We start from the raw sequence: 17,392 nt of genomic DNA on the forward strand, positions 1-17,392 counted from the left end.
TCTAACTTATCTGCCTTGTTATATCAGAGAGCGTGAGCATGATATTTTTCTGATTGATGGTATCTCTAAGACACAGATTCTACACGAACCAATCTGAATAATAGTTTCGTTGTCACTTCCACTAAATATTTTAGAAATTTTAAAGGAATGTATTATCTACGCATTCCCCCTTCTCTAATCACAAGTTTTCACAGCTCTGTTGATTGCACTAAGGAAAGATATGCTGTTTATCAAATATTACAGATATAGCATGCAAAACCTCTCCCGGATATTGCCAATGACAGACTATTTTCAAAGCCATTTTATTTTCAATCAAACTGCTCCATATCAATTGTCACAAACACTATGTTTTCTTTCAAGGGAATGAAAGAAGGAAATCACATTACAAATGAAAAAATGGAAAGAGAATAAAAAAAGGGTAGTGAAAATAACAAGCAATTGAACAACAAAATACAAATTTAACACAAGAAAACCAGAATTGTTGTAGCAGCATCACTTAATTTTGCTCTCTCTCTTTTCATTTTTGTTTTTAAACTCTGAAAATTTGATTCGGTTCAATTTAATATGAATGTAACATACTCCAAAACTATTGCATACCCGAGGATGTGGATCCTGTCCTATCATTTTCTCACGTACTCTCCAACGTAACTCAGCACGACTGTCCTCTCCAGGAACTTTCTGTTGGCGCCAATAGGTCTGGTACTTGTGGTAGAGGGAAACAGGATCACTGCGTGATGGCATCGAACCCCGTTGAAGTTGCCATGGTTTGATGACTGTTCATGTTGAATTTTCAACAAAATATTACTCACAAAATAGGCTACTGCAAATTTTAGATAGTCAATTTACATTTCAAATAGGCCAAAAATAAGGTGTTTGATTATAACTGTTCGTCTGACTGACAGCAAAATGAACTACAGAGTATTACTGTCACACAGCACCCAGTTTGCCAACATAACGCATTCTCAAGGTATCATGTAACACTACAAGAAAAGAGGTCGGGAAGAAAGAAGGTAGAAAAGAGAGGAGAGAGAAAGAGCATCAGAACATGCTCGCTCTGTTCAATTTCAGCCAATATTATTATAATTAAACTATGAACACAAATACAAAGTGCTGCACAAGGTAGGACAGCTATTGAGGTTTTATTCTTCTCCGTGTTTATCCAGATAATTCTTAATCAGAACACAGAAATGAAGGCACCTATGGTCAGTCAGTAAGGACTAGACACTGGCAGGTCAAATCTCAGTAAATCCTTCGTCACCGCCACAATGGCTCCACTGAATTTTGCCTTAGATGTATTCTGTCTTAATGACTCAGCGATAACTGTGAAGCAAATGTCCAAACATGCTGTACCTCTCTGACTGAGCACATGTGTGTTTGAGGCAAAGGGCTTCCCTTTATTCACATGCTTCAATAAAGAGAAGTTTTGAAGTTGAGCTACAGTGTTTTTACATGTGTATCAACTGGGCAATGTTTCTTATATGACTGTCATGAATCACAACTGACAGCATATTGGTGGGTCAATCCATATCAAGTGGTCCAGTGATGGTTGCTTGACCATTTTTAAATATTTTAATTTTTTATATGTGATTGCCCTATATTTGAGAAGTTCAAAACAGTTTTTTAAAATAATTTATCTAGCACCTTTACTGAATGGTGGCCATTTTTGTAGGCGCGCGATGATTTTTCAGTCTGGAGACATTAGCGAAAATTTGAATATCTCTGCACTAGGTTAAGTTACAACATTGCAATTGACATGATTGTTTTTCGAAAAGTGTCCTCTACAACATTGTCTATTATACAAAATACCCTAAATTCAAAAATAACCAGTCAAAATGACCTCCAAAGTTTGGTATCCAAATTTTCAAAAATCCACTTTTTAGGCTCAAAAATAACAAACAAGGAGTGATTTATGAGAATCTATTTTTTTGCTATAGTTAGATATCATACACTACTAGCCTCATACGGAGCAAGAACACTTACAAATGTTTCCTTAATTTTTAATGAATTTTTGAAATTTGAAAATTTTCATTTTTTGTAAATTTTGGGGTTAGTTATCTCAGGTGGGACTGAATATAACCATATGATTTTTGCACAGTTTGTACACCTATATGTTAGCAACATACTGTAAAAATTTCAACATTGATATCTGACTGTGAACAAAGATATGAATTTTCGAAAATGAGGAGATAATTCACATTACTCTACAACTGATCTTATGGCTGTTGCCTATTTAAATGGGATATTGTTTCATTGTAATAAAATTTAATTGTGACATATATTTAGATAACACTATCATCCAATATTCATTTAGCTTATTTATTTTTAATAATGCAATATTAAACAATAGGAGCTTTTACTTTTTGTTCTATGGCAATAAAAATGCCTGTTTACGTTTATTGTCAATAAAGAAGTAAATTACTGGAAGGAAAATCAGCATTGGCCATATTTAGTTGTTTTATTGTCAGCAAAATCGATTTTCGGTCACTTAGTGACCATCCTCAGTGCTTACACATGTTTATGTGATCGCTCTAAGCTTGTGGTTATAGCTTGATACCAGTGCCTACCAATTTTAATTGCATATTACAGCACTGAGGATGGTCACTAAGTGACCGAAAATCGATTTTGCTGACAATAAAACAACAAAATACGGCCAATGCTGATTTTCCTTCCATTCTATCTACTATTTGGTCGTGGTGCACACAACACGCCATGGAGGCGCCAATCAAGTAAATTATTGCTGGGTGTGGCATTGTAGAAGTACATTATTGCTGGGTGTGGCATTGTTGTAGTCAGTCTGTTCTGAAACCTCTGTTAGAGTGGATGTACATACTTCATCAAGAGTGTAGAATGTGTTATGTGCTTTGTTCTGTGTGCAATTGTAATTAATTTTGAGAGATTAACTGGAATGCAATAACATGGATGAACAGTGCTCTGTTGGACAGATAGCAAGTGAAGTGCGTCACAAAACAGTTTACAGTTCAGTTTCAAAAAACTTGAATAATGTCAATGACTTTGATGAAGTTAGACAACCTTTGTTTAAATTTTGAGTAAGTTCTTCTGTAACATCAGCGTGTACAACCACATTTTTGGAAGAAAGTGCTGTGATCCACTTACAGTTCATAAAAAGCCTATTATTAAAGGTTTGAGGGAAATAAAACTTGAGCATTTGTTCTTGTTATGTGAGAGTGAAACAGCTTCCCAAGTGAAACGTAATGTGATTCCTCCTGTACCCAAATTGTTACTCAAAAATATTTGTTGTGAATCCAGAACCAGAATCACGTAACCTTGTTAATGACATTTATATTCCTAATGAGGAAGCTGTTGGCATATTGGATTTTGTTTGTTCTAAGTTAGATGTATCTCCTGCTTCGAAAATAATAAAATTAGCCGGCCGGAGTGGCCGAGCGGTTCTAGGTGCTACAGCCTGGAACCACAGTCTGGAACCACGCTACCGCTACGGTTGCAGGTTCGAATCCTGCCTCGTGCATGGACGTGTGGAATGTCCATAGGTTAGTTAGGTTTAAGTAGTTCGAAGTTCTAGGGGACTGATGACCTCAGAAGTTAAGTCCCATAGTGCTCAGAGCCATTTGAACCATTTGAATAAAATTAAGTAGCAGAAAAAGAAAAGCAGCTATTGAAAATAAGGTACAACAAATTTCAGACAAAATTAAAAAAGACTTGGAATCGTGCTTTAATAATACAGATACCAACATTATTTCTACAGAAGAAGAAAACCTACCACCATCATTATCTGACACTGAATATTTGAGCTTAATAGAGAAAATTTTAACTTTTGTTTCGTTAGATGTCACTGAACATTTAATTTTTAATTTAAGTTTGCTCCCTGACTCATGGTCAAGAGAAAAAAAAGTTAATGAATTCAATGTTTCTCGTCGTTTGGTTAAACTAACCCGAAAATTAGCGAAAGAGCAAGGCATTCTTCCAGTTTTAGGAAAGAAGAAAGGAGTAGGTATAAGTGATGAAACAATTAAAAAGATCTAGCAGTTTTTTGAGCGAGTTGGGTTGTTTGCGGGAGGAGACCAGACAGCGAGGCCATCAGTCTCATCGGATTAGGGAAGGGCAGGGAAGTCAGCCGTGCCCTTTCAAAGGAACCATCCCGACATTTGCCTGGAGCAATTTAGGGAAATCGCAGTAGCTTTTTTTTTTTTAAGATGAGGAAAAAAAGTAGAATGTGCCCAGGTTGCAAAGATAGCAAAAGATTGTTACAAATGGAGTTAAGGTAACAAAGCAGAAACGACTAGTTCTGTCAAATTTAAATGAACTTTATGTAGCTTTCAAAAATTCTCATCCTGAATGCAAAACTGGAAGGGCAAAATTTTGTGACCTCCATCCTAAGTGGTGTATTTTGGCTGGATCCTCAGGGACACACTCCGTATGCATTTGTTTATGTCATCAAAAGTCAAACTGATGATTGCAGGTGCAAAACTCAGTGATCTTAACTACAGAGAGTTACTAGATTTAATGGTCTGTGACACTAACAGTTATGACTGCATGATTAGTCTGTGTAATTAATGCCCTGGTAAGGAAACAGTTATTGAATTGTTTCACGAATTTGATGAGGAAATGCCAGGCAGCATTACCCTCAAACAGTGGGTCACAACTGACAGGGCAGAAATGATGACAGTGGTTACATCTCAGGAAGAGTACTTGGAATCTTTAGTTGGTAACTTAAAAAAACTCATGTCGCTATTGTGTTTCTAAAATCCAAAGCAAGTTTCTGAAGGACAAAAAAAAGTACAACTTCATGAAACTGAATGCATAGTGCTAACTGATTTTGCAGAAAATTTTACATTTGTGATTCAGGATGCAATACAAGGGTACCACTGGGTCAATTACCAAGCAACAGTGCATCTCCAATTATTCTCTATTTTAAAAATGAGAAAGAAGAAGTTTGCAGTTCTTCAATTTGCATTGTAAGCGACTACTTTGAGCACAACACTTTGGCTGTACACGTGTTTCAAAAGTATGTAATAAATTACATAAAAGAAAATTTTCCCAAGGTTAAGAAGCTGATATACTTTTCAGATGGAAGTGGTAGTCAGTATAAGAACAAAAAGAATTTTTCAAATCTGTGCAATCACAAAGTAGATTTTGGGTTGGAGGCTGATGGCACTTTTTAGCATCTTGCCATGGTAAAAATGCCTGTGATGGAGTAGGAGGTACAACAAAACGTCAAGTAAGTAAAGCCAACCTACGAAGACCACCCACAGACCAAATTCTCACAGTACAGGACATGTATGTCTTTTGCAAGGACAATATTAAAGGCATTAACTATTTTCTGATCAAGAAAGACGAAGTGGTTCTGCATATGAAAACGCTTCAAACCAGATTTGAAAACTGTATAGCAATAAAAGGAACAAGGCATTCCATAAATTGCTCGGCACTGCAGAAAACTATGTTCGATGCTATGTAACATCAGAAACCGAAATTTTGTGTCAGTAATATTACATCTGTCTTTAACGTTGAATGACATAGTGGCATGTGTGTATGAGGGACAGTGGTGGCTTGCAGAGGCTGAAAGAATAAGTTTGGAAAACAATGTTGCTTTTGTGCATTTTTACCACCCTGTTGGCCCAAGAAATCATTCAAGAAATCTACTAGTGACAAAGTTCGGATACCAATGACAAATGTTTTAAGGAAACTTTCAGTGCTTGAACTTACCACAGCAACTGGGAGGTCTTGTTCTATATGACAGAAGCTGTCTGAAGAAATAAGTGTTCTTAACATTCACCATCAGGTTTAGGAACAGTTGTATCTTGAAGGATGTTAATTTAAAATATTTATTTTAAACATGTCAAAATAATATAAATGGTAATTTCAGTGACGTTTCCACTTTTTGTATACAATTCAGTACCTTACTTCAATAATAACTGATTATATCGCACCAATATCACACATGAATAGGCCACTGCCATAAGATTAGTTGTAGAGTAATGTGAATTATCTCCACATTTTCAAAAATTCATATCTTTGTTCACAGTCAGATATCAATGTTGAAATTTTTACAGTATGTTGCTACAAACTGTGCAAAAATCATATGGTTATATTCAGTCCCACCTGAGATAACCACCCCCTAAATTAAAAATAAAAATGAAAATTTTCAAATTTCAAAAATTCATAAAAAATTAAGGAAACATTTGTAAGTGTTCTTGCTTGCTTTATATGAGGCTAGTAGTGTATGACATCCAACTATAGGAAAAAATACTCTCAAATCACTCCTTGTTTGTTATAATAGAGTGCCCAGTGCCAAGACAGTGCCCTGACACCATCAATTTATTGTGTTGTAAGAGCCAGGTGTACATGCAGTATTTTGTGCCTCTTTCACGGACTGTACGTTTGTCTATCTGATATACGGAAGGTCACACTCACAGGGGATGTTGTAAACCACAGGCTTCCAAATCATCATCTGCATTCCGTATGCCCACTTTGCGCATAAGGAATGCAGAACACATGAAAAGCTTTAAATCCATGGTTTTTCTACCATACGTGGGAAACTTATCGTCAAAAGAGGACAGACCTTCAGCAAACACAAAGTGAGAGGAATTCTTCACCCTCCATCAAAGACAGCAGCACCCTTTGATACCATTAAAGATGATTTGGTGCTTCATAAGCCTAGAGTTTACTAGATCCCTTATGAGTGTAGCCTTTCAAACATCGGACAGATGACACGTACAGTCCAGGAAAGATGCACACAGCACAGCAGGTACACCCACCTCTTACAGCCCATTAAATCAGTGGTGCACAGCACTGTGTTGACACTAGGTGCACTATCATCTATGAAAAAAATCAAAATTTTAGCCTTGACTTCCACCTTTTTGGGACTCAACAGAGAAAGAAGCAATTGAAATTAGGTTGGTGGCAAATTTAGTTAATAGATATAACAGCTTCAGCTTGGATAAATCATGGAATCCAATACTTTCTGTAGTAAATTTATAAAGACGTTGTGATAGTACAGATCACTGTGATACACAGTTCACTGTGATACATCGATATGCCAGTGTCGATCAGCCGCAATCGCAGATCCAATCATGCATACGTTCCAGCCACAGATCTTATTCATGCATATATTGCACCTCTTTGCCACCATCAACATCCTCCATGCCTTGTGTATATGTGGCAACATTCACAGTTTCATGGTCCACATGTTTAAAAGTGCTGGAGCGTCAGTCAGCCAGTTCATTCTGAAGATGGCAGAATGATACAAAGCTGAAGTAACAGAAGAAGTGAAATTTATGCTTATTTGTTTACTGTGTTTTAGGATGCAAGAACAGCTAAGGTCATAAACACCTATCCATAACCTCAGATCACCAAGAAGTAAAAGAAATTAAAAGCAACTATCCGTTAAGCCCAATTGACAGAAGGAAAGTGAGTTAAGAAAAAGCACTTCCACACTGAGAAAGGTCAACAAAATGAGCTGTAGAGACAGCAGAGGTTCCAAACCAAATATTAAGCGTCCTTCGCCATATTGCTAAGACAGGTAAAAAGTAAAACACAGTCAACAGCCCACGTGTCATTTGCTAGAACAGCCAATATCTCAGATGGTGAACATACATAAGTACGTAAGTAGTTAAAAAAAGGCATTCGGCCAGGAAAAGGCAGCGAACTGTCAGAGACTGACGACAAAGAGCACAACAAGGAGGAGGATCATCACTTAACAAATGGCGATGGCTAAAACAATAATGCCCAATACACAACCCAGCTAAAATGATCTCCTCATGGTGAGAGAGTCAAGATGAAATCGCCCGGGCTGTTGGGAGAGGTTCAATTCCCCGGAGCCTGTGGTGATGCTAAAGTGACAACACCTGCTGAGAGACAGCAACGCGGAGATCATCCAAAGGAATGGAAGAGCTAGCGGACCGAAATAGTAGGACCATAGTCTTGGCAGCAGCGTCAGCAGCCTCGTTTCCTGTCAGACTGCCGTGACCAGGAACCCACACATACTGACAGGCATAGGATTAAAAAAGAAAACAGCATAATCAAATGTCCTTTGAGAGGGTTGTCAAACTGATAAAATGAAGAACGCGAGCAGCTGCTCGTGGGTCATCCGCTAAAATGGCTTCTACAGTACATGGCAGGCCAAGAAGGGTGTTAAAATCCGGACACGACGTTAAAATGTGGCGGACCGTCAGCAATTGCCCACATGGGCAGAACAGCGCCGGTGCAGCCGTCAGCAGATGGCGATGGCTGAACCGGCAGTGGCCAATTCGCAACCGGGCCAAAACTATCTCCTCCCGCCGAGAAGGGCGTGAGGAGGACGTCCAAGCCACGGGAAGAGCTTTCAAGGCCCGAAGCTTGTTGTCTGGAAGTGCAGCCCAATCGGCATGCCACAGCGATACAATGCGCCGACAAATTACCCTGCTACAATCTGACGAAGGGACACAACAAGAAGTTGTCCGAGGCTGGAGGACCGCAGCCTTGGCCGCGGCATCTGCAGCTTCGTTCCCAGGGATACCGACATGGCCAGGAACCCACATAAAGCTAACCGGAGAACCGACGTCCACCAGCTGCTGAAGAGAGCGTTGGATCCAGTGCACGAAAGGGTGAACCGGGTACGGATCACCGAGGCTCTGGATAGCGCTCAGGGAATCGGAGCAGATGACAGATGCAGAATGTCGGTGGCGGCAGATGTAAAGGGCAGCCTGGTAGAGGGCAAAGAGCTCAGCTGTGAAGACCGAACAATGGCCATGGAGCCGATATTGGAAACTTTGTGCCCCGACAATAAAAGAACACCCGACCCCGTCATTGGTCTTAGAGCCATCTGAATAAATGAAGGTCGTATTAATGAACTTCGAACGAAGTTCGACAAAACGGGAGTGGTAGACTGAAACGGGGGTAACCTCCTTCGGAAGCGAGCAGAGGTCAAGGTGGACGCGAACCTGAGCCTGGAGCCAAGGTGGCGTGTGGCTCTCGCCCACTCGAAAGGTGGCAGGGAGTGAAAAATTAAGGTGTTGAAGGAGGCGACGAAAGCGAACTCCAGGGGGTAGCAGGGCGGAGACATACAACCCGTATTGACTGTCGAGAGAGTCATCAAAAAAGGAACGATAAGAAGGATGGTCGGGCATTGACAGTAGCCGACAGGCATACCGACAAAGCAGTATATCGCGCCGGTAGGTGAGTGGCAATTCGCCAGCGTCAGCATGAAGACTCTCTACGGGACTGGTATAAAATGCTCCGATCGCAAGTCGTAAACCCCGATGTTGTATGGAGTTGAGGCGGCGTAAGATGGATGGCCGTGCAGAGGAGTATACGAAGCTCCCATAATCCAGCTTGGAGCGGACGATCGACCGATATAGACGAAGTAGGACGGTTCGATCCGCTCCCCACGACATACCACTGAGAAGACGGAGGACATTTAAAGAACGGGTACAACGGGCAGCCAAATAAGACACATGTGGAGACCAACTAAGTTTCCTGTCAAATGTAAGACCTAAAAATTTTGTTGTCTCCACAAATGGGAGAGCAATGGGACCGAGTCGTAAGGACGGTGGGAGAAACTCTTTGTAGCGCCAGAAGTTAATACAGACCGTCTTCTCGGCAGAAAAACGGAAGCCATTGGCGACACTCCAGGAGTAAAGACGGTCAAGAGAACGCTGAAGACAGCACTCCAGGAAACACGTACGCTGCGCGCTGCAATAGATGGTAAAATCGTCCACGAAAAGGGAGCCTGATACATCAGCTGAGAGGCAATCCATTATCGGATTGATCGCTATGGCGAAGAGAGCGACGCTCAAAACTGAGCCCTGTGGCACCCCATTCTCCTGGCGAAAGGTGTCTGACAGGACAGAACCCACACGTACCCTGAACTGTCGATCCATTAAAAAGGAACGAATAAAAAGAGGGAGGCGACTGCGAAGGCCCCATGTATGCATGGTGCGGAGAATGCCCGCCCTCCAACAGGTGTCATAAGCCTTCTCCAAATCAAAGAACACAGCCGCGGTCGGGCGCTTCCGCAAGAAGTTATTCATAATGAATGTCGACAAGGTAACCAGATGGTCAACAGCAGACCGGCGCCTACGAAATCCACATTGTACATTGGTAAGGAGGCGTCGAGACTCGAGCAGCCAAACCAATCGAGAGTTAACCATTCGCTCCATCACTTTACAGACACTGCTGGTAAGCGAGATGGGTCGATAACTGGAAGGCAAGTGCTTGTCCTTCCCCGGCTTAGGAATCGGGACAACAATAGACTCGCGCCAGCATGCGGGAACATGTCCCTCAATCCAGATGCGATTGTAAGTACGAAGAAGAAAACCTTTACCCGCAGGAGAAAGGTTCTTCAGCATCTGAATATGAATAGAATCAGGCCCTGGAGCGGAGGACCGTGATCGGCCAAGTGCGTTTTCGAGTTCCCGCATGGTGAATGGGGCATTATAACTTTCACGATTCGAGGAGCGGAAGTTAGGTGGCCTAGCCTCCTCTGCCTGTTTGCGGGGGAGGAAGGCAGGGTGGTAATGAGCGGAGCTCGAAACCTCTGCGAAAAAGCGGCCGAAGGCATTGGAGACAGCCTCAGGGGCCACAAGGACGTCATTCGCGACCGTCAAGCCAGAAACTGGTGAGTGGACCTTAGTGCCAGATAGCCGGCGCAGGCTACCCCAGACAACAGAAGGAGTAAAACTGTTGAAGGTGCTTGTGAAAGCAGCCCAGCTGGCTTTCTTGCTTTCTTTAATAATACGACGACACTGTGCACGTAATCGTTTATAATTGACACAATTCGCCACTGTAGGCTGGCGTTTAAAGGTGCGTAAAGCACGTCGACGAGCACGTAAAGCGTCTCTACATGCTGCGGTCCACCAGGGGACCGGTACGCGACGTGGAGAAGAAGTAGGGTGAGGGATGGAATATTCAGCAGCAGTGAGAATGACTTCCGTGAGGTGTGCGACCTGACTATCACAGCTTGGGAATGTTTGATCCTGAAAGGTCGCCCTGGAAGAGAGGAGCCCCCAGTCTGCTTTGGAGATGTTCCAACTAGATGAGCACGGAGAGGGGGTATGCTGCAGGAGATGGATAACACACGGGAAGTGGTCGCTCGAATATGTATCAGAAAGTGCATACCACTCGAACCGGCGTGCAAGTTGGGGAGTACATATAGAGAGATCTAAATGAGAATAGGTGTGAGATGTGTCCGAAAGAAAAGTAGGGGCGCCAGTATTGAGGCAGACAAGATTGAGCTGGTTGAAAAGGTCTGCTAACAGGGAGCCCCTCGGGCAGGATGCTGGAGAGCCCCAAAGGGGATGGTGGGCATTGAAGTCTCCAGTTAACAAAAATGGTGCAGGTAGCTGAGCAATAAGTTGCATCATGTCTGCCCTGGTAACGGCAGACGACGATGGAGTGTAAACGGTACAAATGGAAAATGTAAAAGTGGGGAGAGTAATGCGGATGGCAACTGCCTGCAGGCCGGTGTGCAACGTGATGGGATCGTAGTAAATATCATCCCGGACCAGCAACATAACCCCTCCATGAGCTGGGATACCTACCACAGGGGGTAGGTCAAAACGCACAGAGGTGTAGTGTGCCAAGGCAATTTGATCGCATGGGCGTAGCTTCGTTTCCTGGAGGGCTACGACGAGCGGACGGTGCAAGCGGAGCAGCAACTTCAAGTCCTCTCGGTTGGAGCGAATGCTGCGAATATTCCAGTGAATAAGTGCCATCGTAAGAAGAAAAGGAAGATGAAAGAAGGGGTCACCTCGAAGGCCGCTGAGGGCCTGGCTTCGAGCGAGCACTGCCGCCGCTATCAGTAGGCGGACAGTCATCGTCCATTGGGTCTATAGGTTCATCGGCCATCTTGGGAAGATGGCTGGGAGGGGGAGCTTCCTCCGCCGGTGAACGGCCAGATGTTCGGCTACCAGCGATGCGGCCAGGCGAAACGGATGACGGCCTGGGGCGGCAACCGCTGGGTGGCGCAGGAGAAGAAATGCGCCGTGGCGGAGAAGGAGAACTGTGCTTCCTATTAGCCTTCTTGGAAGGTCGTTTGGTGGAAGTACCGGTCGAAGGCTGGGAGGTCGAGGTACGTAGGAAGTCTGCACGGGACGGTTCCTTCTTGAAGGCCCGTGCATCTGACTTCTGGGTCTTCGTCTTAGCAGAAGCTGATGAAGGGGCTGGTGTCTGTGGGGTGATGGGACGAAGAGGAGACGTCGACCGCGCGATCTTAGCACTGGCCGAACGGACGACCGTGGTGCTGAAGGTCAGATCGCATGTCTGGGTTGCCACCTCCCTGGTAGTCCGAGGAGAGGCGAGGACAGTACTGTATTTCCCCGCTGGGAGCAGCGTGGGCTTCCTACTAGCCAATAGCTTGCGAGCAGCCGAGGTGGACACTTTCTCTTTGACCCGAATTTCTTGGATACAGCATTCTTCCTTATAGACAGGACAGTCGCGGGAGGATGCGGCATGGTCACCCTGACAGTTCACACAACGAGGAGATGGAGGTGGACAGTCACCCTCATGGGCATCCCTGCCACAAGTGACACATTTAGCCGCATTGGAACAAGACTGGCGAGTGTGATTGAAACGCTGACACTGGTAGCAGCGCGTAGGTGTCGGGACATAGGGGCGAACAGAAATAACCTCGTAGCCCGCTTTGATGCGCGATGGCAGCTGAACACTATCGAAGGTCAAGAAAAGTGTCCGGGTCGGTACAAGGTCATTGTTGACCTTTTTCTTGACCCTATGGACAGCCGTCACACCCTGCTCAGCGAGGAAAGATTGAATCTCCTCGTCAGTCAAGCCGTCGAGGGACCTAGTATAGACCACACCACGAGACGAATTCAAAGTTCAGTGAGCCTCCACCCGGACAGGGAATGTGTACAGGAGTGTGGCCCGAAGCAGTTTTTGTGCCTGAAAGGCGCTCTCAGTTTCGAGTAATAAGGTACCGTTACGCAACCTGGTACAAGATTTGACAGATCCGGCTATGGCATTGACGCCCTTCTGGATAACGAAAGGGTTGACAGAAGAAAAATCCTTTCCGTCCTCAGATCGAGAAACGACGAGGAACTGTGGGGCAGGCGGTAGTACTTTTGTCACTGGTAGCTGGTCACGTTTCCGTTTTTGGGCAGAAGTCGAGAGAGATGGAGTGAAATCCATTGCGGAGGAATCCCCCATGATTGCCAGCGTCTCCGATGGCGCGCTCCTTCCTTGTGGGGACCCTCTCAGAGGGCACTCCCCCCTTAGGTGAATGTTTACACCTCAGGTCACACCTCCCGAGAAACAGACGGAGGGACCAATCGGCATGGTCAGAAGGTATCAGCTCAGGCAATCACCCCTCCCCGGGCCTGGCCTTTACCAGGGGGTACGCGCGTGCCTTACATGTCTACCCAGGGCGGGGAATTACGCGTTACCCCGTCACCGGCTACGCGTGCGAACGCGTGGGTCGGCCTTCAGGCGCGCACAGGGAGGAAGGAAGAAGAGGAAAGAGGAAAAAGGAGAGAGAGAGGGAGGGAGGGAGAGAGAGAGAGAGAGAGAGAGAGAGAGAGAGAGAGAGAGAGGACAGTGTCTCAAACGCCGAGGCGGAGACCAGAGAAGGCAAGGAGAAGAAGGCAATGAGAAGGCAAGGAGAAGAAGGCAATGAGAAGGCAAGGAGAAGAAGGCAATGAGAAGGCAAGGAGAAGAAGGCAATGAGAAGGCAAGGAGATTATGCAGGGGAAAGAGTAAGGAAGACAGTGAGGTGGAGAAGAGCAAAGAAAGGAACCAACCAAAGGAAGGAAGAAACGAGAAGTGAAAAAGCAAAATGACCGCAAATAGAGGTCGTGGAACCGTCCGTCTCCGGACGCAGGCGCAAACTACCCCCTTGAGGGGGAGGGACTCCTTTTAGTCGCCTCTTACGACAGGCAGGAATACCTCGGGCCTATTCTTACCCCGGACCCACAGGGGGGACATCACAGTGGCTCCATCAACAGTGAGAAAATGGAAGCTTTCTTGGACCCATTGCACTACGGGATGGACTGTATACAGCGCACAGAGGCTCTAAAGAACACAAAGAATCACAGCATATGACAATTAAAAAGCCTGTGTTGCCAGATGTACTGGGTGGCCTGACATGTACTGGGTGGCCTGACAGAGGACGAAGAGCTCGACTGTAAATATTGTGCAGTGTTCTGGAAGCTGGTACCGAAAATAGTTGGTGCCAATGATGAAGGAAAACCTGACACCACAGTCAGTCTTAGACCATCAGTCTTACGACGGTACCATCGCTACCTTCCGTGCGAAGGTTGAGAAACACAGTGATAGACGAAATCTGGATTAATTTCCTTAGGAACAGAATCGAGTTCCAAGTGAATAAGGGCCACCACACGAAGCCAAGGTGGAGAAGGGTTCGCATCCATCGCGAATGTGGCAGGCAGCAGGAAGTTAAGCTGCTGGAGCAATAGCCAAAAGTAAACTCCAGATGGACACGCCCCACACTGGCAGTCAAAGGAGTCATCGAAGAATGAGGCATAGGATGGGTGGCCAGGCACGGTGACGAACAGCATGAGAAGATTATCATGCTGATATGACAGCAATAGTTTGGCAGCTTCTGCATAGAGACTCGGGCTTAGTGTACATGGCACCAGTGGCCATACAGATTCCATGATGGTGGGTTGTATTATGATTGTGTAAGATGGACGGATTTGCAGATGCATAAACAAAACACCCATAGTCCAGTTTCAAACGGACAAGAGATCAGTACAAATGGAGGAGGGTGATCTGATCAGATCCCCACGAAGTACTGCTTAAAACACACAGGGTAGAGTGTACAGCCACGTGAGACACATGGGAGGACCAATAAAGTTTTCCATCAAGCATGAGCCCCAGGAATTTCATAGTTTCAGCAAACGGAAGAGCAACAGACCCAGGACGTAAGGGAGGAGGAAGAAACCCACGGCATCGCCAGAAATTCATACAAATGGTTTTGTCAGTGGAAAAGTGAGAGCCATTGTCGATGCTCCACGAGTGAAGACAATCAAGACACCACTGAAGACGCCACTCAAGAACGCAAGTCCATGGAGAACTCCAACAGACTGCAAAGTTGTCGACGAAAGGAGAGCCAGATAGGTCTGATGGGAGACAGGCCATTATAGGATAAATCGATATAGCAAAGAAGATGATCTCAAGATGAAGCCTTGAGGCACCTCACTCTCCTGGACAAAGGTATTCGACAAGGCCAAACCCACACGTACCTTGAAAACTTGGTCTTTTAAAAATTTATGAAAGAAACGGGCCAGGTGGCCTTGGAAGGCCCACGAGCACACAGTATACCAGTCTCCATCAGGTGTATTACGCTTTCTCCAAATCGAAAATCTCTGCTACAGTCTGATATTTCTGCAGAAAACTTTTCATGACATGAGTTGACCAAGTGGTGAGATGGTCAACTACAGAATGGTGTGCTCGAAATCCACATTGTTCAGTGGTTAGTGGATTGCGAGATTTGAGCCACCATACCAACCGACCATGAATCATATGTTCCATCACCTTGCAAACACAGCTAGGGAGAAAAGTGGAGTGGTATCTAGAAGGAAAGTGTTTGTCCTTGCCTGGCTTAGGTATGGATATGACAGTGGCTTCACACCAGTGTCTGGAAACATGCTATCTGCTCCCAAATGCGACTGCACATGTCAAGGAGAAAGTACTTGTCCACAAGACCAAGGTGCTGCAACATCTGTATGTGAACATCATCCGACCCTGGCGTGGAGGACTGGGATGAAGTGGGAAAATAATCTAGCTCCCTCACAGTAAAAGCAGCATTGCAGCACTCACGATTCTGAGGGGGGGGTAGGGTAGCACCCAAGCCTCCACTAATTTCTGAGGGAAGAAAGCGGAGTGAGAGAGGAGCTCAAAATCTCCACAAAACAGCAACCCACAGTGTTGTAGATAGCTATAGGGTCCACAATGACATCACCTGCTATGATCGGGCTGGATATCGGGGAAATGGACTTTGGTCCTAGGGAGCCGAAGGAGGTTGCCCCTACATGACAGAAGAGGGAGTGGAACCATTAAAAGATCTAATAAATGAAATCTAGTTAGCTTTTTTGCCATTGCGAAGAATGCGACAACACTGCACACACAACTGTTTATAATGAATACAATTGGTCATCGCAGGTTGACTGTTAAAAATGCAGAGAGCACGTCGAGTGACTCCCATCGCGGCATGCCTCAGTCCACCAGGGTATCGGGACATGGCACAGTAAAAATGAAATACGAGGTATGGAATTTTCTGTGGCAGTAAGGATAAGGTTCGAAGGGTACTCTAACTGGTCATAACGACTGGGGAAATGTTGTTCACCAAAGGACACCAGAGAGGAAGAAAGCGTCCAGTTAACCTTAGAAAGCTGCCAATTGGGTCTACACGAAGATGGGGTGGAAGTTAGCAAAAAGATAGCACACAGGAAATGGTCGCTCGAGTATGTGTCAGAGAGAACAGACCGCTTGAGACAACGGGCAAGCTGGGCAGTGCACAACCAGAGGTGCAAATGGTAATAGGTGTGCGTGGAGTCTGAAAGGAACATGGGTGCTCCAGTGTTGAGATACATGAGGTAGAGATGACTGAGAAGGTCAGCCAAGAGGGCATCTCTGACAGGTTCTGAAAGATCCCCAAAGGGGATGGTGTGCATTAAAGTCACCAAGCAGCAAAAAGGGGGTGAGGGAGTTGATCAATAAACTGGAGAAAGTCTGGCCTGGTGACACCGAATGACAGAGGGATGTAGACATGGCAAAGAGAAAAGGCGAAGCGAGGAAGGATAATGCGGACTGCAACAGCTTGCGGCCGAGTGTTCAGTGAGATTGGTTGCCTATGAACATTATCCCGGATGATCAGCGTGACTCCCCCACGAGATAAGAATGTCGTCCTCAGGGGGAAGGTCAAAGCAGACTGGAAGGAAATGCAAGAGACAGAGTGTTCACAAGGACACAATTCTGTTTCTTGGAGGCAGAGAAAAAGTGGACGCTGTTGTTCCAAGAGCAGCCATAATTCCTCCTTGTTTGGTCTAATGCCACGAATGTTCCACTAGAGAAGAGTCATAACAGGGATTAGGAAGGAGGGACCAAATGAAGAGAAGTTACCTCGGCAGCTGCCGAGTGCCAGCCTTCAAAGACTCATGGTTACAAGGCACAGAGGCTGGCAGATCCTGTTCCATGAGTTCTACAGAAGTATCATCAGCATTCTCACAGGGTTGGCCTGCAGATTGCAGGACAGAAAAATGGAGGAGTGTGTGCACCAGAGAAATGGTCGGCTGGGTGAGTGTATCACATGGCGACACCGCTAATGATGACCTCCAAGTTGGGGAAGGAGAAGACCGTTTGCCTTTGATTTCTTTGAGCCTTTGCAACTGGCAGATTTTTTAAGGGCGCTCAACTGCTGAGGTCATTAGCGCCCAGTCACTGTTGTGAGAGCACATGGAATCTG

The 17,392-nt window shown here is 45.0% G+C and overlaps 1 protein-coding gene across 4 annotated transcripts in view; it reads right to left on the minus strand.

Annotated features, from left to right (window-relative positions):
- Nucleotides 1-17,392, minus strand: part of LOC126195073 (uncharacterized) — a 73,701-nt gene that overhangs the window by 20,023 nt on the left and 36,286 nt on the right. For 3 of the 4 annotated variants that reach the window (XM_049933529.1, XM_049933528.1, XM_049933527.1), the window contains one exon: nucleotides 598-773. The exons of the other annotated variant lie outside the window; for it this stretch is intronic. In XM_049933529.1, coding sequence (XP_049789486.1) covers nucleotides 598-773 — 176 coding nt within the window. The remainder of the gene's footprint in view (nucleotides 1-597; nucleotides 774-17,392) is intronic. 4 annotated transcript variants of the gene reach the window in all.

Source organism: Schistocerca nitens, chromosome 7, assembly GCF_023898315.1.
Source record: "Schistocerca nitens isolate TAMUIC-IGC-003100 chromosome 7, iqSchNite1.1, whole genome shotgun sequence".
In the NCBI taxonomy this organism is placed as follows: Eukaryota; Metazoa; Arthropoda; class Insecta; order Orthoptera; family Acrididae; genus Schistocerca; species Schistocerca nitens.